This window comes from Lagopus muta, chromosome 1, assembly GCF_023343835.1.
Source record: "Lagopus muta isolate bLagMut1 chromosome 1, bLagMut1 primary, whole genome shotgun sequence".
Taxonomy (NCBI): domain Eukaryota; kingdom Metazoa; phylum Chordata; class Aves; order Galliformes; family Phasianidae; genus Lagopus; species Lagopus muta.
In genome coordinates, this window is record NC_064433.1 from 58,947,398 (window position 1) to 58,968,177 (window position 20,780).

Genomic DNA, 20,780 nt, shown 5'->3' on the forward strand with positions numbered 1-20,780 from the left:
AGAAAAGAAAAAAAAAAGAAATATATGAGGTACCTGACATGGTCAGATTTTGAAGTCAGCTTGTGTACAGTTGGGGAATGGCTGAAGGGGGTAAGAGTTGAGATTCTGTCTAATACAAGTCCCTGTTCTGCAGATGTTATTGCAGAGGCAGCCACAGGATCTGTATCTGCACCTGGTCAAAGACACTGGATTGGGCATTGAGCCTCGCTCTGTGCTCAAGCAGGGAGAGCCTCTGGCAACCAGCAGTGCCACTGTGCATGCTGGATGCAGCTGCTGCTTCCAGCCTGCCCTTCCCATCCCAAGCAGATGAGAAGGCAGTGTGGTGACCTCAGGTTTTCAGTATTCCTGCCAGCACAGGAGCTGCCAACAGCGGTGTGCAGCCTGTGCCAGCAAGGAACCACAGCAGAGCACAGCCTGCTGACCTTGCAGGAAGGAGGGATCAGGCACAGCCCCTGCTAACAGGGTGAAAATTAAATTATTAGATTTTGTTGTAATGGAGGGGAAAAAAAAAAGATAAAAAGACATCTTGAAAAGCTTAGCTTAAAACAAAGTTGGTTTTTTTGTTAACCCTAAGCATCTGCAACAACAACAAAAAAAGAGAAAAAGCATTTCTCAATGAACAGTATGCTTTGATTCTGTTTTGGACATTTGCTAAATAAGAAATGTTGAAAAAGAGTTAGATTCAACAACAGCTATGGTTTTCCCAGGGGCGGGATAGAAAGAGAAGGCTATTAAGATGCTGCTCCTTATCCTCCCAGCCTAGTTTTTTGAAGACTGGCCATTGCAACTCCACTTCTTTTCCCTGTGGAGCTCATAGATATGCAATGTGGGGCTGGCAAAGTTACTTGCAATTCTGGATTGCAAGATAGCCAAAGTGTTTCAATTGGTGCAAACACTCCTCCTTTCTACAAGCATTTTAGAAATTGTATTGCTTCCTTCAGAAATAGACTGCATGCATTAACAGTGAAGCCTGTGTCATAAAAAGATGAACCAAATTGGATCAGTTCTCTTTAGGAAAAGATATTCCACTCAACAGTAAAAGCCTCTTCTGAGCCACGGCAGAGCAAGTTCAGAGGCAACTCCATTTTATCACGGATTTACAGCATCAGTATGTAAAGGAAAAGCAACAAATGTCATCTGCCTGGACTTGTGTGAAGTGTTTGACACTGTCCCGCATGAGATCCTGGTTGTCAAATTAGAGAAAAATGGATTTGATGGATGGACCGCTCACTGGATAAGGAATTGGCTGCATGGTTGCACCCAGAGGCTTGTGGTTAACGGTTCAGTGTCCAAGTGGACGCTGGTGATGAGTGGCATTCCTCAGGGATCAGTGCTGGGACCGGTGTTCTTTAACATCTTTGTAGGCAACATGGACAGTGGGATTGAGCGCAAAATCAGTAAGTGCAGTTGACACACTAGAGGGAAGGGATGCTATCAAGAGGGGTTTGGACAGGTTTGAGAGGTAGGCCCATGCCAACCACATGAAGTTCAACAAGACCAAGTGGAAGGTCCTGCATCTGGGTCAGGGCAATCCCAAGCACAGCTACAAGTTGGGCAGAGTAAGAACAGCCCTGAGGAAAAGGATTTGAGAGTGTTGATCAATGACAGATTCAGCATGAGCCAGCAGTGTGTGCTCGCAGCCCCAAGGGCTAGTTGTATCCTGGGTTGTAGCAAGAGAAGTGTGACCAGCAGGTTGACAGAGGCAATTCTCCCTCTCTGCTCTCTTGAGACCCCACCTGAAGTACTGCACCCAATTCTGGGGCCCCCAACACAGGTCCAGAGGACGGCTATGGAGATGATCAGAGAGCTGGAGCACCTACCCTTTGAGGACAGGCTGAGAGAGTTGGGGCTTTTCAGTCTGGAGAAGAAAAGGCTTCAAGGGGACCTTATAGCAGCCTTCCAGTACCTGAAAGTGGCCTACAGGAAAGCTGGGGAGGGAACTTTTTTAAGGGCAGGTAGTGACAGGAGAAGGGGAAATGGCTTTAAACTGGAAGAGCGTAGATTTAGAGTAGATATCAGGAAAAAAATCTTTACTATGAGAGTAGTGAGACACTGGAGCAAGTTCCCCAGCAAGGTTGTGGATGCCCCCTTACTGGAAGCGTTCAAGGCCAGGCTGAATGGGGCTTTGAGCAACCTGGTCTAGAAGGAGGTGTCTCTGCCTATAGCAGGGGGGTGGGAACAGGATGATCTTAAAGGTCCCTTCCAACACAAGCCATTCTATGAAACTGAATTCCCCTCTCATCAGAGCTCCTAGCTGCTGCAACGCAAGGAGCTCCAATTAAGTGATGTTGCTCTTTGCTCCCTCTCCAGATTCTGTTAATTTGTGTAAAATACTGCAGGAGCTGGTCTGCTTCTTTAATCTGTATTTACATAAGGATGTAATAACCTCTATGCCTCCTGGTCCCCATCTCTGAATTAAACATTTGAGGATAAATTGGGAAGTTCGTTTCATGAGATACCTGCAGCACTACAACTGACCTTCAGGAGTTTTTTTTTCCTTCAGTACTTTTCATAAGGAGGCCAAATCATTTAAACCAGCTGGAAGATCTCTTAGCAGCTACAGTTCTATAATCATTTCCCTCCCAGCTTATAAAACTGGCTTTCTCCAGTTTGCTGCCAGGCTCTTTCATTGCAGATTGAAAAAATAAAGGTCTCTGAGGACCATGGGCTTCTCAACTCTCCTAGAGATCGATTGGATCAATTTGCCTCTGTGTGTTTCGATGTCTGTGTCCTAATTCTGTAGACAGCTGCTGTGGCGTGTTGTCAGGTGCCTGTTTGCAAAGGGACAGAATCCTGGATCTGATCAGGGGAGTAAAACAAGCCTATTAGAGGTTAAAAGCAACAAAAAATAGGGGAGAAGTGGGTAATGCTCTGTCATAGGTACCAGCGAAGCTGGCAGAACTTTTCTTTTTACCTGAGGCAAGCAGCCTATGGAGTAACACAGTGTGTGTGATTTCATCAAGACTTAAAGCTCATGCAGATGATTTGTAGTGATTTCATAACACCAGTTTTATTAAGTTGCCTGAAGCACTCTATGTTCATCAGCACTTCGCCTTGGCTCACTCCATCCATCTTGTAAAATTCTTGGTCAAAAGTGCCCTTTCCTCTCTTCTGTGTGCTAGCCCTGAGCTATCAATTCACGGAAACAAAGCTGAAATAGATGAAATAGCTTTGCTCAAGTACTTGCATTTGGACAAGATTCTGTTCTCCAGAGGAGGCTTTGATGGGCAGCAGCTATGTAGGCGACCTCTACCCTGCTGCCTCTGCTCCTCAGGAAGTCCTGCAGCAAAAGAACCCTGCCCTGTGCACGCTTATCAGGACAAACTCAGAAGTAAGGCTGGCACTTGTGGTGTGTGCACCTCCTACGCCAGCCACTTCAGGTTTGTGTGTTGGCCAAATTCCATAGAAACTGTTGTTTCTCAACAAGCTGGGATTGACAAATTAAGTTTGGTGTGAAAGCTTATGTGCTTGCTAAAAAGACGTGGCTATTCCCTTGCGGGATGCATGGCCCCTTTCTGTGTGGGAGATGGCAACATGTTGGGCTCATCATTGCTATCCTTGGGCCTCTGGGGGGAATGGTGTCCCCCTGGCATGGCTTTTTTCTGCCTCTAGCTGTTCTCAGAGAGCCCAATGGCCTTAGGTGAGGATATTGCTCTCTGGTGAACAAACGGAGACTGCTAAATCAGTAGATTTGTTTGGCATTATTGTTAATCTTGTTCTTCTCAGAATGGCCTTTTTTCCTCCGGGTCTGAGGGCAAGAGTTATGCATAGTTAATTCAAGAATGTTTTTCTTCTCATACTGGTTAAAAGAACTTCAAAAGTAAACAAGGCAATATAAAAAAGAAGGAAAAAAAAAGGAAAGAGTATTTTGGAATAAATAAAGCATTACTATTTCACGAGACTTTTCCTACTGTGATATATTTTGTAAAAAGACCCCTTTCCTTTGTGTTGATAATAGATGTAATTTGACAGTTTTTAGAATGGCTTATAAGCAACAGCCTGTCTTGACACTTCATTTTGAACTATGCTTTAAAATATTGCCTTTGTTTTTGCTCTACAGTTCAGATTTCTGTGATTTGTTTTTGTTTAGCTTGTGGGTATGTTGGGTGCTTTACTCGTTTAATTGCATTTTAACCACAAGATTATATGTGATTGGCACTTGGAACAAGCCTTTGTTTCTCTGGGAATGGTTGTGAAATAGCAATTCTGATTGCTGCTTTACGGATATTACGTTTAATCAATAACTCAAATACAGAAATAATGGCAGCTTTCTGTCCTCAGTTGTGGCTGGCAATATTACTCACGCTTGCTGATGCTTCTTTCTTAATTATTCAGTAAGGACCTATTTATTGTGCTTAATAATAGGTTCAAACATATGCACTGCAAATATCAAAGAGTAACAAGAAGAGAAAAAGAGGCAGTTAATGAAAATGTGTGTTTCCTGTGAGCAAATCTATGTAAGAATCTTGGTATCAGCTTTGTTACAGAATTGCTCATCCTGGGGGTTCTTTACCAGTGAATGTGGGAATTCCAGTTCTTCTGTTTTAGCTGGATCAGGCCTGATGCCAAGCTGAGAAGTAGAGGATATGCCTCCATTTATCCATGGTGACTCTTGTGATAGCATTTGAGGATGAGTTTCTGGCTGCGTCCTTGTTTGTGAGTAGCAGTTGTCCCAAGAGGCTGCTGCGACAGGACTCCAACCACTCTCCCGCCTCAGCACTCAACGCCCTTCCTGCTGGCCTCTTGTCCAAAACCTCCATCCCATCCCACTCCATCTCCACTGGCCAGGCAGCAAGCTGACATGATGGCAGCACCTACACCACAGCCTGCCTTGGCTTTTACTGGCTGCGTGTCCTCTTTGGCCAAGCACCATGACAAAGGCTCTCCTTCAACCTCTGTGTCATTTTGTCTGGACATCAGCACCATTTTTATGAGATCCCACCACTGGTGTTTGTCTGGACAATCACAGACCACGAGAGTATCCTATGAGGCACCCAGCACTTCTCTCATGATGTGAGGCTTCTTCTCCTTGCCTGTGCCAGCCTGCATTCTCCCACCAGAGTCCTGTCTGCCTGCACCCTCACTCCATCAGTGGCTGTACTTTAGTTTTTGGGCTCAGTCAGCCCCTCTGTGTGGCTAAGCCACCCGGCAGGAGCTCCCCAGCCAAGTCGTAGCCTTTGAAAATACTGCCAGTGTCATGCCTTGTAGAGGCAAGCATTGCTGTCTCCTTTTGGTTGGCTTTTTTGGGGTGGGTGTGATGCCAAAGTGGGCAACCCTTGGGCAGAATGGAGATGTGTTGCACTGGGGGACTATGATGGGATTTTTGTTGAAAGATGTTCTTGTTAAAGTGATCTTGGCTGTGGCCTACCTGAGCCGCCCGGACATTGGTGACATCAGAGGCCATGAGCAAAATACGTTTTCACGCATTTGCCTCGAGCCAAACAGACAACATACCTTCTCTCCTTAGGTTTCTGGGAAGGAGAAGCCATCAATTACATGGGAATGTTTGGTCATCCATATAAATACACAGCTGAGTATTACTGAGTGTCAGCTCCTGTCCCATCCTATGAAAGTTTGATGTGGCTGGATATGCATTACAGGCTGTTGCAAACTCCCCAGGGCAGAAGCTGCTCATATTTTTGGCTGAGTGCAACATCCCGATAGCTTTCTTGTGAGCAACTATGCAGGATCTTCCATGTGAGCCAAGTTTTTAAATATCAGAACGAAAGCCCACTTTTGTGGCAGAAGGAGACTACAAAATGGTGTAGCTTTCTTGCTGTTACTTATTTTTGAAAGTTGCCAGTGCAGTTCAAAGAGATTATCTTAGTGACTTACAGACGGCTGGGATATTTGTGGTCTCATTTTTCTGGCAGTAGATGAGACTGAGTTGCGGTCAGAATAGGATAAAATATAATTATTTTTTTCTAATTCTGCCAAGTTTCAGAATTATTCTTTTATTGATGTGCTTTTAGCTTTTACCATTTATTATCTGTTTAGATGAGATAGAAAGAGGGCTTTGCAAAGAAAATCCATTTAAAGCAAGGCACTAATCTTTACTAGCTATTGCAGAGTTTAATTTGTACTTTTTACAAATGAACCGTATCAGAACAGAGCCATGAGTGTCTGTGATGAAAGAGTGGGTCCATTTTTAATTTGAAGAATTTAAGGATTTGTGTGTAGATGATGGAGTGGAAAAGCGACAGAGATGAAAGTTGCTGGAAGTACATTGTTTGGTATTTCATGCCAACAGTAATAACACAGGCACAATTTACTTACAGGGCTTCTGACAAAAACAGTCATTTGCTGCCAATTTTTGAATTGTTTTCTTTCAGATTCCTTCTGTGTTGCTGTATAACTTTGGCATTGAGTTGCATTTGATTGCGAACATCAGAAAGTTTCACTGAAAGGATACCATCTCTGAAGAATGTTATTTTTCTTCTTCTCTATATTGCTAACAGACTTGTGTCATTCATATTTAAAAAGAACAAGCTATTCTTGAGGTTGTTAAAAATAACAGACGGTTTCCTAACAAGAGGAGAGCGAGGAAGTTGCTTTTTTTTTTTACCATTTATTTTGTATTTAGAGATGGCTTGACATACTCATGGATTACTTTATTTAATCTGACGGAAGCAAAGGGACACGCTAGATCAAAATGTCAGATTAGGAATTTTCCAGAAAGGAAATATCTTCTTCCTGAAGTATTTGTCAGTGACGTCCAGAGAACTGTTCTGTGAGTTGCTGGTACATGGGTTTCATTTTGAAGGAAAAGTTTGTGGAAAACATGCAGAGCTTCTGCTTGCAGATAGTGCAGCTGAATTTAGTGACTCCTCCACTGATGTCTGGTGACAGAAGGTCTGGATCCAAGCACGGATCACCCCCTTCCATTCCATCATAGGTATCTGGGAGAGTTCTCAGTGTAAACGATTAGCTTATAATCCCTTGTAATTGACAGAGAATCTTCAGGGGAATCCATGTAGGCTTTATTGGTCTTCATCTAATAGCACATATAAGCAGATTTCCATTAATTGACTATTGGACATTCAGGCTGATGGACTCTTCAGAATACTCTCTGGTTTACTGTCCTGAAAATCTACAGTCTCTGCATGACCACAGCAGCGTGATAACTGCTCCTCTTTCCATCTTATCTCAGTATGAAGGACTCAAACTGCAGATATGTGGTTTTTTTCCACCCCCTTCGCCGACTAAGTGAAAAATGTGCATTGAAATTGAACTTGACAGGCAGTTTCTGGATTACAAGTAAATTGTGGAAGTATTAAAGAAATCTCAGAACAAATACGTTATGAAAGAAAACAACACTTTTCAGGCTATATTTAGAAGGGGGGTCCATTTATTGTCTCCCCACACTTCTTTTCAAATTCTGCCCAAGTCTCGTTCCAAAACAAAAGCTTTTACTTACAGGCTTACTTGATTTACCAGAAATGCTCAGAACATTATCTGCTTCTCAAAGCAGCATAAAAATTTCCTGTTTGTGCTGACTCCAAATGATAATTTGAAAAATATAACTAATTTCAGCAAATGTATTAAAAAAAAAAAACATCAAGCATTCAACCTGATTGAGAGCAGACTCAGCTATAAAACTTTGCTGTCTTCCCCTCCTTGCTCAAATCAAACTCTTTAGCCGTACCAGTGAGTTATTGACATTCCTTAAAGAGCTGCTTCGGGAGCTCTGAGGCTTGGGACCAGATGAACTTTACCTACCCCTACACTTACAATCAGTGCGTGTCACTTTGTTTAGGGCTGATGAGCAGATGAGGAGGTGCTGAGCATCTTCTCAGGGAGAGCTCTTTGCAGTACCTGGCACACATCCATCCCTGCCCAGGGTTGCTCACTGAGTCTCCACACTCCGTGTTCTGGGGCTGGCTGCCTGCATGGTGTCGTCTGATTTTTATTTTGTAAACATTTTTTCCTTTCTCTCTTGATTTTTTCTGGCATTTCATTTGAAGCTGGGATAGCTTGCTGTAGTTAGCAGTAGTATATACAATTTGCTGCATCTTTCCTCTGACAGACATTGATTTCTGTGCCCTTTCTCTGCTGTGGCTTACTGATGGAAAGGGTTTGTTTCTTCTCTTCTGCTCTGTTGAAGCCTTTTGCTTTAATTTATTAGGTTTACTTACTGGGATTCCAGACAAAGACAGCAGCAAGAAGCAAGAGCCTTAGTTTCCTAATTGCACATGCACAATTTCAAGCCACCAGGGTTCCTTCTGTAGCTCAGCAGACTTCTTGGACCAAAGTTTGTGTTTATTGACATGAAATGCTTTATGGAGAGCATCAAAGCAATGCGGCAGGCCTCCACATCTTTTATGGTTTGTTTGTAAATGTTTACTAGGACACTTGCTTCCCAGGGACACCTCCATAATTTCCACTCGCAGTAATGGAGACTCATGCATGACTGGAGGATAACCTCCTCCTTTTTCCCATTAAAGGCATTTTTTTGTGATTAGGGATCCTGTTTTAGCTACCTCGCAGCCCACACACTCCATACAGCACACAGTGGGTTTCCATGCAGCCCTGTTACCAAGCCCATGAGCCCGGCTCTTATGCTGTGCTGTGTTTTGGGGCAGCCTGTATTCACAAGCTGCCAGCTTTCTGCAGAGACGCAGAGGTAGCAGTCGTTCTGCAGGAATCCTGGCTGTCCTCTGTGTTTTCAGGCCATCTGCTCGTGCTAGGTTGGTTAGCTGAAAGCACAGCTGCTTCCTGAAGCAGTGCTGCACTGGGGAGACAGGCTGCTCCCGCTGCTCATGTCACGGCTCAGATCCTCAGTGCTCACTGGGGACACGACAAATTGAGTGGCAGCAGGTTCCTTGGATACTGCCACTGGATCTCTTACAAAAGCAGAGGTCTGAGTGTCTCCCTGTATCTCTGTCCTTTTCTTCCTTTCTCTTCAGTTCTCCTCACAGAATCATGGAGTCATTTGAGTTGGAAGGGATGCTTAAAAGCCATCTGGTCCAACTCACCTACAATGAACAGGAACATCCAGGTAATTAAGGTTGTTCAGAGCCCCTGACCTTGAGTGTTTCCAGGGACGGGGAACACTCCTCCACCTCTGTGGGCAACCTGTGCAAGTGCCTCACCACCCTGACTGTAAAAACTTCTTCCTTATATCCAGTCTAAATCTTCCCTCTTTTAGTTTGAAACCCTTTGTCCTATCACCACAGACTCTGCTAAAGAGTTCGTCCCTTTTTCTTACAGACCCCTTTAGATACGGAAAGGCCTCTCTCAGATCTCTCTGGACCTTCTTTTCTCCAGGCTGAGCAGTCCTCCTTCTGTACTCATTCCTCCTCATGCCTCCTTTGCCTTCTTTCTTCTTTATCCCCTCTCATCTTTTTAATACTCAAACGCAGCCTCTTACTCATCTGCATACGTTCAGTTCTCTACATCCAAGCAGGTTGTCTCCTCCACACTGGGCACAGGCAGTGCCAGAGAGATGCTTGAATAACAGTTGCTTTGCAGGAGCAATTGCAAGGAGAGTGATGCTGTTCCTGCTGAGTTGTGTTAAAATCACAGGACCATTAAGGTAACCCCAGCCCATCCCCACCATGCCCACTGACCATGTCCCTCAGTGCCACATCCACATGGTTCTCGAACACTTGCAGGGATGGTGACTCTACCACCCCCTAGGCAGCCTGTTACAATGCATCATTACTCTTTCGGGAGAAAAAGTGTTTCCTAACATCTGACCTGAACCTGCCCTGGTGCAATTTAAGGCTGTTACCTCTCCTCCTATCTCTATTATCTAGGAGAACAGGCTGACCCCCATCTCGCTATAGCCTCCTTTCAGGTCGTTGAAGGGAGCAATGAGGTCTCCTTTGAGCCTCCAAGGGCTAGAGAACCAGGTGAACTGATAAAAGTCTCTATCTCTCCTAAGCAATGCAGATAGAGATTTTTTTTCCCCCTAGTGGCTTGTCATGTTCCCAGAAGCAGAGTGAGTTGTTGCTGAAAGCAACAGCAGGAACATCTCTGCAGTTTCTCTTGCTAAATGACAAGACCCTGCTCCAAAGTACACAACCACAGAAGTTTTCTCCACAAAATGGTTGCATGATTTGTCGATATGGGCAAAGCAATGATTTTTCTTTCTAATTGCTCTTTCAGAAGTGGTCTGTTTTACCTGAGACCTTCAGGGAAGAAAATAAATTCAGCTTGACACAAACGCCTGGAATGGAAAACTTTCAGCCTGAATGAATAAAGCTTGTCAAAAGAACAAGCAGAAGAAAAATAGGGGTTTGTAGCTAAGCACATGGAACAGCTAAAGCCTAGATTCTGTTGTCAGTGCTGCTTCTAATGCAGTTACGTGAATATCTCTATACTGGACTTCAGCTGGCCTAGGACGCGGGATATGGCATCTAGTGGTGGATTTCAAGGCTTTGTGTGTGAGACACAGAGGAATTAAAATGGCTGAAATCAATGAAAGTTTTAAATGGCAGGCATAGTGCTTTGGTTTCCTGAGATCGGGTGGAAGGTGGTTGTGCTTTGGTGAGGTCTTATTTTTCATGCTAGCCCTGCTCCACCTTGTCTCCTTGTCGCGTCAGAGGAATGTCTGGTATGAGGGGAAGTCCTTTTTCATCTTGGTTACATCTTTGATCAGTTAAGGTTGTTTTGCAATCTTCCTTCTTTTTATTTTCTCTCCCTGTACCACTACTATGCCTTTCCCTCTCCCTTTCCCTCTTTCTCCTAGATTTCTCCCTCCATTTTCACCCCAAAAAGAAAGAGGTACATTAGCGTAACAGCAGAAAAAGGCCACACGTGGGGCCACCTTCTCAGCTATATTATGCCAGTGTGGTTGTGCCCTGCTCTGTTTTGTTCTGGGTATCAAATAAAGAGCAAGAACTCCAAACTTATGCTCATAACTGAAAACTTACTTGAAGTGTATATTCCATTATCAGTGCAAATGAGTTGAAGCAGTTGTGACTTTCATAAAATCTTTCCATGGCATTTAAAGTCTGTAAAACTGCTTCTCCTTGTGTGTGTTTATGCATCTGGGTCTGCGTGGGTAGTAGTAGTTGGGGTTTAAGGCTCTCCAGGGAGACAAGGAGCAGGGATACTGCTCCTGCACTGCACTGCAGGGAATGTTGAGACTTCTCATAAAAAGGGAAGCAGAAGTGCTTTTCTTTCTTTTCACTTGCAAAAGTTGTAGCTGTGACTGATATTTCCCTGCATTGACAGGTATTTTAAGGAAGTGAAAAATCCAGACATGTTTGAAATAGATTGTTTTTTCTTTTTCGTTTGTATTTTTTATTCCATGACAGATTTGCACTCCTGTTTTCTGACTGGACTATCACATATAGTTGCCCCTTGATGGCCCTCCCAAAGGAGAAATATAGACCAAGCTAAGCTGAAAAGCTCCTTTTGTAACCTAAGATGTGGCTGGCTGGGCAGACTGGAATGAAGTCATCTCTAAGTAGAAATGGTTAAGACAGACAGAATCTGAATCCTGTAAAACTTCTGCCATGTCAGAAGGGGAGTCTGTCTTACTGACTAGATGTGAATCTACCAATGATCTGAAGCTTCAGCATTCACTTAAAGCAACCCCTTCTGCGTTGAAAAATGCCTTGATTAGAGGTATCTTGCTCTTATCATCAGGAATCAAGATTAAGATAACAGCCTTGCTTTTATACTTATCCTTCAAAAGTTTTCCTGAACACAGAGGTTCCCAAAGTGTTGGTTCAAAATGCTGTTGGTTGCTGTTAGATCTGCTTTCTGGAGGTGGGAGCAACAATCTTCTCACAGCTGAGGGACCTGCCCAAAACAAGCTCTTGGAATACCGTAGAGCTGTTGTACTTTTGTGTCATTATCTTTTAGATGTCCCCAGTGGGGAGCATCCATCGTACTTACATTTGTTCGCTTCTTTTCCTTGAGAAAGCTTTCAAAGAGAACGCAAGAGTTTGTTTTACACTGACACTGAGTCAGCTACACTGTGGGATAAATGTGTTGCTGATAGCGGTTTGTGATATCTCCATGTCACGGCAATTAGCTGCAGCTGAGAAGCTGTCCCACTCTTGTCTGTAAACTCTGGGTGCCTTCAACAGTAAAGGCAAATTAAAAAGCTGTCTGCTTCTTAGCAAAGTTTGTTTTGATTAACACGAGGTCCATCTGGTACCAGGAAAGTTTACATTTCTGTAAACTGCGCGGTATTGAGTTTTACTAGGCCACCTACTCTGCTGTCTTCAATTATGAGCTCTCCGAGTGCTCTGATGATGTAATTGGTTTCAGGATGAGCTGTGCTTTTCAGGAAGCCGGAGCTGCCAGAGAGCTGTCTTGGCCTTTGTTCAAACTGTGCAAAAGAGGTTCCTGCGTTATTAAGCGCTTTTTGGATTTACTGTTTGTTGTGATTCTCGTTGCTTTAGGGAGTGTTCCTGAAAGGCTTTTAAAAGATAGCAAGTAGCCAATTACATGCTGTTCTGCTTTGTGGGAAAGCTGGCACAAAGCAGAGGTAGAACCTCTGCCCAAGCGTGCTTGTTTCTCGCCATTCTGTAAACCCGATGGTACGAACTTCCTGATCTAACTCCATCTTTTCATCATGAAAATCTGGGAGACCCACATCTTGAAATGTTCACCTTGTTTTATGTTCTGGAGGTAGTATTTTGCTGCACGGGGCTACCGTCCATACAGTTTTTCCTACAGACATCCCGCGCCTGCTCTCATGTGGAAATGTGTGTGTGTGTTTTGGCATCGGGAGCCACGTTACAATGGTTGGGTGGAGCAGGTGATAGGGAGTGGCTCCCATTAACAGTGGGATATTTGGCAGCCTTGTGTGGTGTGCAAATGCACAGAAATCTGACCTGTAAATGACTTTATTCAAGGCAGCTATTATAAACAGGTATAAAACAGTTAAGCTTTCGTAAGAGTGGTTTCGTGTTTCGTAAGTTCTTTACTAGGAGAGTGGTTAGGCCCTGGAACGGGCTGCCCAGGGAGGTTGTGGATGCCCCGTCCTTGGACGTGTTTAAGGCCAGGTTGGACGGGGTCCTGGGCAACCTGATCTGAATATGTATGTTTGGTGGCCCTGCTAGGCAGGGGGGTTGGAACTACATGATCCTTGGGGTCCCTTCCAACCCGGGTGATTCTGTGATTCTGTGATTCTGTGATTCTGTGAAGAGTGATTTCTTTGATTGTCCTACTTAAGGACAAAATCAAGAGCTTTGGCTGATCCTAAGGTTGTCTGAGCAAAGCTCAGTATGATTTGCAGCTTGCAGACACATCTAGATTTCACATGCCTATGTTGCACATTCTCTGTGTTGCTAACATTTAGCAAACTTCCAGGTGTCATTTGCAGTTCATTTGATTTTAATGCACAAACGTGTATTTTTCTTCACTCACACCAGACGTGAGATGTTTTCCTAGTTAACTTTCCTGAACCAAAAAGTAAGCTCCATAGTTGTGGAACCACAGAATCATAAAGATTGGAGAAGACCTCTAAGATCATCTAGTCCAACTGCCAACACATCTGCACCATGCCCACTAACTGTGTTCCTCAGCGCTATGTCCACATTTCTTGGACACCTCCAGGGCTGATGAGTCCACCACCTCCATGGGCAGCCTGTTCCAATGCATCATCAGCATTATTTTGGAGGAGAAATTTTTCCTAATATCCAACCTGAAGATTGGATGAGGTCCTCTGGAAAGCCACGTGGATTTTGTAGAACACTGATTAATTGAGGGAAATCATATGTTTATGTCGCTTGTGCAAGTTGATTTAATGGGAAGACAGCTTGGATACCAAACTCTGAGCAGTGTTCTTTGTCATGGTTTCCAGGTAGACTTCAGGATGGCAGCTTTCTGAAAATGAAATTTTTGCTTCTTGGTTGGACTGTCATGGAAAGAAACATTTTATAATCAAAGCAGTAAAAAGATTTGGAGGACAGATAAAAAAGTTCTGGACTCTCTGAACGCTCTTGCTTCACCCATTCCTCCTTTTTTACTCTGTTTCCTACTGTGTTGCAGTTCATTGTTCTTCAGTGCAGTGTTGTGATTTGCAGATAGTGCCTATGTAAAGATTTCTTCTTATTTTCTTTTTCCTTGCCATTGTTGCTCCACAAACACAAATGGTGAGAAGACTCAAGATTTTCTGAAAGATTTTCTGATCTGAAATCCTGGCAGTGGCCAGAGCTACCACAGGATCTGCCTTTAATTCTGTGGAGTGCTTCAGATTTACTTTGACTTGTAGATAAACTCATGCCTTAAAACTGTTTGGTAGCTTGTGTGGTGTGGTGTTATACTTGCTGCTAGGAAGGTGTGAGTTTCAGACATCATTTTAGTTATTTACAGGCAGAGAAAAAGGTCAGGCTGGATGGGGCTCTGAGCATCCTAATCTAGCTGTGAGTGTCCCCGTTCACTGCAGGAGAGTTGGACCAGATGGCCTTTATGGGTCCCTTCCAACTCAAAACGATTCTGCGATTCTGTGAGAACCAAGGTGTATGAAGAGTTGACCATTGCTTCACTGTACTGCCAAAGATGAAAGAGTATACAGGGAAATGTTATCTTAAGTCTCAGATCCCTGCCCTGCATGTGCAAAGTGGTGGGGTCTGCATGCTCCCTGTAGCTTGCCTGGATGTGGGCGGTGAGCGTGCGGCCCAGAGGTGATGGCAGCTTTGCCAGTTTCAAGTCGCTGGTGTGAGGTAATACGGTTTCTTGAGGACAAAGTTGGCAAACTTCTTAACACCAATAAAAGTGTTCCTCTGTCTCTAACTGGAGTGTCAGAAAAAGGAAGCTGAACTGATCTGGCTGCTCTTTTTTCAGAATAATTCCACCTAAAGCAAATATTTGTAGTGGAAAATCTCTGCCCAAAGTGTTACAGCTAGTTAAGACTTCAAGCAAGTGAAAACAGGTTCTTCATAATGAAAACAGTCAGGCCGTGTGATTAATAGAGTCTCACCTCCCTCCACCTATAAAAAAATACAAACAAAATGCAACCTAACACTTCTATTCTTGCTGCAAATCACAAGGGGGTTACACTTCATAAAGGGTTCCAAAGGGGAACAAAAGACCAGGATTTGATCCAAATGCTATTAAAGTCACTGAGAGCCATTCCCTTCGGCTGTGGTGGGTTTTGGAGCAGGGCCATGGTGAGCACTTGAAGGCCAGCCTGACCTTTCACAGAGAAGGAAAGCTGGAGACTTAGTTTCATCTCACTTGTACTTACTGGAGCCTGATTAAAATCAGTGGGAGCTCAAAAAACTTTGCACTTCGCAGAGTTCAGCCCTTGAAGATTCATCTGACATTTAAGTCAGATTCTGTGCTTAAATGTCAACATTTCTAAGTAAGTAGTCGCCAAAGATGCAAAGTCATTTGACTTTCTTTGCAATGTGTGGTTGGTTTTAGTTTAGTTTTAGGCGTGATACTTAGAGAAAGTTTTCTGAAGATTGGTTATTTTCTAGAAGGCACCCAGATGTCCTTCTGGATATTAAATCCTGACTGTTTCTTGCTGGCTTTGTCGCTACTGCTTTTGTCTGTAATGCAGTTTTTTTTCTCCATCCTTCTGTGGTGACCAGGATTGCAAGCTTCCTACTATAGAATATTTGAACAAAAAGCCAGATATTAATGACTCCTACCAGCATTAGGAAATGCTGTAGTCTTGTTTTTTTTTTCCTCTGAGACTTGAAGGGTGGAAGCAGTCAGATGATAAATTGTGCTGAGGAATTTGGGAAGGAAATAAGATGCAGTTTATGTGCTGGATGTTCGCGGGAAAAATGTATGATGCTGTCATGCTTGGAAAACTAACTTGTGTGCAGGTGTTGATTCATTCTGTAATTTCTGTAAATCATTTAAATAGAGCATCCTGGTACTGGTTTGTTACGCAGAAGAACCCAAAAATGTTTTGGCTCTGAATTTATTTTGTTTACTTCTTATTTATAACTTCTTAAAATTATCTGTCAGATTTCCAATAGTTTTCTAGTTCCTCTCTGCTTAAAATATTCGTATCTCTTCTGTATTTCTTTCTGTTTCTCAATGCTTTATTACAGTGACAAAAACTCTATCAGGTTCTGTAGAAATGGAATTCTCATTGAATTAATGTCTTAGGGATGGCACCATTTGTTACATTAAGAAGACTCCCTGGAATTGGACAAGTGCTTCTACCCTACAGTAAAATAAATATGTAGCTTAGGCTCCAGATAGAGCTTAATTTTATTGATTGAGAAACAGAAAGGTTTTCATGAGCACTCCTAGGACAATAAACCACCCATGTGTTTGTCTCTGTGCAGTTAATTATCATAACACCTTGTCAGTAGACTTGTCAGTAATGAAACAAGTGTGCAGAATACCCTTAAAATACAAAAACTTATTCTAAGTTCACTTCTACTGGACAGTTTTTCCCATCTCTAGAGACTGAGCAGGGAGCTGGGAGCAAGGAGGTTTTGCATTTTAATTGTAGACTGAAACTGAATTGTTGTGTTGATACATTCCTTTGGGAGACTGAACACAGCAGTCTCAGTGTGACATGTGGGTTTTTCTGGGGATTAAGGAGTTAACTGATGATTTAAAAACAAATGAACATACAGAAAACAAGTCAAAAAGCAAAAAAGCTCCACAGAATTTGTGGGGGAAACTTCAGTGTCTTAGGGCTTGTGTTATTTCAAGTAACTTCTGTTTTACAATTGTAATTCTAACCTTGAAAGAGCTTTGAAGTATAAAGGGGTCTCGTTACAGCAAGGTTAAAATAGAGGGAGGGTGGTTAAAATAAAGCATAACTTTCTTCCAGTTTGAAAAATAAGTTACTGTTTCAGAGTGTTTAAAAATTATTTGTTTCCTTATATTTCAGCTACCTGACTGCAAATAACAATGAGAATTTCTTGTACACTGCAAGACCTTTTTTGAAGAGAGCTGCTCTGGTAATAAGCTATGTAAGTACGAATGGACTTGACCACGTGTTTCTGTTTGTGACAAGAATGAGCATTGTGTGGTAGTGTCCCAAAAGAGTCAGAAAGCTGAGGTGGTGGATGTTAAGCAAAGTTAGTGTTGGAAAATGGTCTAGAAAACTTCAGCTGGGCACAAACTGTTATTGTGTTTTTGGTTCAGATTTTCTTTTAATTTATAGTGGTTGCCATTACAATTACATAATCATCTGTAAACCTTTCCTGCCCTAACTACGGAGGAATTGGTGGTGCTGGGCTGAGTGGAAAGTCATGACTTTTATGGCATGCTTTTAGTTTCATAGCAGGGCTTGGTTGGTCGCCAGAACAGCTCTGCCTGCAAATACCTTGTTCTTGGTGTGCTCCAAGCAGCACTTGACTTGTTGCTGGGGAGAAACCCACCACCACCATGCAGATCCACTGGGTGTACAATTCCTTGTGCTTCTTGAGGAGCCAAATCCCCCTGCCTGTCCTGCAGTGACAAGTGGCTCCCAGAGAGGTGGTGAAATGCCAAACCACAGAAGTCCTTCCGAAGATTAGGATTACACAGCATGAAAAACATAGGTGGAGTTTGTCCTTAGACCGGTGCCAGCATGAGTGAATAATAATAGCTTTTAAGATATATGAGTCCTGTATTCTCCTCTGTATTTAGTTAGAGGTCAGTGGCTAACCTCCACTAAGACTGAGCCACAACAGGGTGATGAATTTGTCCTTTGAAATTCTGCCTTTGTTGTGGGAAGCTGTGATAAGCTGGTTCCTCTAAGTAATGCACATTTGAGCAGGGGCATGGAGGATCAGGCAATATGCTGAGAGCTGCCACATTCAACATATGCATATTCATAGCCTTCTAGCTGATGCCCAGAAGATTAGTGCTCTTCCCTTACTCTGCAAGTTTTTGTGCTGCTAGGCTCTGCACTGCAGCAGCCTGCAGTGTGCATGGATGTGGTGGCTGCTGGGCTGGAAGTGGGGGGCAACAGAGCTGGGGATTGCACTGGACTGGGAAGCCAGAGTGGGCTCGACTGTCTTAGACAGAAACATTTTGCCCCTCAGTCATGCACGGCCTGGACAACTCTTCCCCTGCCTAGCAGCCTCAGATGCTCAGGAAGGTGAACATAACTCAGAGCTGAATTTTGCCACCTGCACAGGATGAGAAAATTGAATTTTGCCTCAACAGCTGAGCTGACTGTCTTCTAAGTACAGCATAGAGCCAAGAGAACTATCAAAACAAATATTTAGCAGCACATTACTAACCTCGATGTTCTTCTTTGAAGGTGATTCTCATTTTGTATTTCCGTCTCTGGATAATGGGAGGATCCATGCCAATGTTTTCAGAACAGGACAATCCAGCTTCATTTTCACCCTATTTGCTGACGAGGTACAACAAAATTAATCAAACAAAAGTTTGCAAAACTGTAGTCATGACATTATTTTTTCTTTGCACTAAAATATATTACAGATGGTAAATGAGAAGACTTGTTTTGTTGCCTTAATTGCTTCTCCTTATTGCTCTGTCTAAAATAGAAAACAATCAGAACCCCAAAACACGCTCTAGTTCCTGTTACATTATGTTACATCCTTTCTTACTGAAAGCTCTGGGCTTATTTTTATGCAAAGCGCAAAATGTCATTCAAGTGTCTGAGCATGGGATTGGGAAGCCCAGTGACTGAGGCTTCAGCATTCAAACTGGCTGCTCCCTAGGTATGGGGTGTAAGCGTTCCATTTTGGCATCAGCTGAAGTTCATATGGAGGGGCATGACCGCCCCTGTTGGTGAAATATGAGTGGCTGATCAGGACTGTGAAAGTGGAAGTCAGGATCCTACTGGCATCTATGAAGGCATATATGCACCTTCTAGTGCACATTCTTAGCTTCAGCACAGGATGAGTTGCTGTGGGTATTAAAAACGTGTGTTAACAAACTTCTGTTATTTTATTTCTGTTTTTCAAATGATACATAAATTCTTAAACATAAATATTATACTTAATTATTATACTTAAAAGCAAAAATGACCTTTTCCTTGCCTGGGATCTGGTGTATTGTTAGTTTAAGGTGCAGCATCCCTCTGGTTCTGACCATCAGGGAAGTGGCTGCTGTGATATGGCTCTTCCTTCCAGAACTAGCTAGACCAGTGCTCCAAGAAGGTACTAGGAAAGTTGACTTCCTCTTAAGGCAGGACCACCTGCATAACTGATTGCTCTGGTTTGCTACTAAACAGGGGAAAGATGCTTTGGAGGCTTCTGGAGGAAATTCCTGATGTCCCACATGAAATGGGAGTGGTCCTCCAGTGTCATTTTCTGACCTCAGTGGCTCTTAATTCCAGCAGCAGAATTTCAGCTGAGCCACCAGTTAAGATCAAGAAATTCTTATTCAACATCTGCTGCAGAGTCAGGCTGGATCTCATTTGGGAGACCTTTATGATAATGTGACAACAGCTCCTATTACCATCAAGGCTGAAAGTGCTTCCAGGAGGAACATTGTCTGATTTGGAAAGCTCTGATCTGTTCACAGTATTTCTGGCAGGGTCATTAATACCAGACTGTGCAGCACAGCATGAAGGATTTGGTGTTGTCCCTTTTTGATATATTTCTGCTAGGGTGGGAGTCATAACGTCCTAAGTGATCCTGGGCTGACTCCAGTTACTTATTTTGTGCTGCAGATGTCTTTTATGTGTTTGTCTCTTTTCATCTTATAATGACAGGGGAAGGTTTTTAAATCCCAAAGCTAAGCTTCTGGGGGTATAAAACAGTGCCTATTTTTGCCACCTGTGCTGTGGATTTTTTTGACAGCCTCTTGAAGGACGATGAGAAGGCTGCTGGCTGAGCTCCTCCCTGGCCTCACATGCAGTCCAGCAACACCTGTCTGCTCCACACATCATGAAAAGTCATGATAGAAGCTCTTCCAAGGGAAGACTATTACTGTTTCTCTGAAGGGATTTTAAAACCTCACAGTTAGCCTGGATCTTCCACATCTGCTGAGGTTGATGCTACCTCTCATTTTAGCCAACTTACTCAGAGGCCTATGCTTTCCACGCAGATAACTCATTCGTTTTGCAAGCCCATCTGGCAGCTGTTCTATGGCTTTCTAATTTTCTCTGCTGAAATACTACCAACCCCTAAAGTCTGGATGGAGCTATAGAATATGTTTCTGGACAGCAAGGGTGGCAAATTTTTTGTAAAGCAGGTGGAAGCTTTACAAGGGGCTTTCAAGACCAGTCAGAGTGAGTGAATACTCAGGATCCAGGTAGCTGTTGGTATGCATGGTCATCTGGCCAGCTGGTGGATGTCCTGTCGCATAGGAGAGATTTTTGTTATGGTCCAGCGTTGGAGAAGCTGCTGAGCAGTTCATGCTCCTGTTGTGGACACCTGAAGCAGTAGGTTATGAGAAGTTGGTGTGAGAAGCTTACGTGAGGGTTTTAAAGCAGTCATTAGTTTCTATTTGAAAGCAAAAGTCTTTATTTGCTCTGAGCTGGAAATGTGGTTACTGTGCATGCCTTGCCAGGGTAAATGTTATGGTATTCAGCAGGTTAGTTATTTTAAGACTTTGCCAAATCTGTGGAGCTAGGAGAAAGGCTGATATCAACAAATGGATTAAAAAATGGGAAAAAAACAAACCAGTAGTTTAGAAATATGTGGCAGTCATTGTGAAATGCATGAAATTGGATCTGGAGTTGAGGTCTTGCCTGACATAAGATAAACCCAAAGGAGGATTGTTAACTCTTGCAAGGCTTCTGTGTCAGCTATTTTGCAGTGCAGGTGGATTTGTCCCAAGGCTGCCAAGGGTTATTGGAGGGTGGCAAAGATTAGGGCTGGGCATAAGCTATGGTTGAGTTTGAAAAACCATTGGCTAATGAGGTCAGATTTTGCCAGCTGTTATAGTACTTGTAATATCAATTACATGACTGAGGGTGTGAGGAAGGGCAG

At 43.2% G+C, this 20,780-nt stretch overlaps 1 protein-coding gene across 2 annotated transcripts in view; it reads left to right on the forward strand.

Moving 5' to 3' along the window:
• The window catches only part of TMTC1 (transmembrane O-mannosyltransferase targeting cadherins 1), a 147,000-nt gene that overhangs the window by 43,409 nt on the left and 82,811 nt on the right, over positions 1 to 20,780 (forward strand). For both annotated transcript variants that reach the window (XM_048934325.1, XM_048934326.1), the window contains exons 6-7: positions 16,772 to 16,853; positions 18,134 to 18,237. In XM_048934325.1, the coding sequence (XP_048790282.1) occupies positions 16,772 to 16,853; positions 18,134 to 18,237 (186 nt within the window). The remainder of the gene's footprint in view (positions 1 to 16,771; positions 16,854 to 18,133; positions 18,238 to 20,780) is intronic.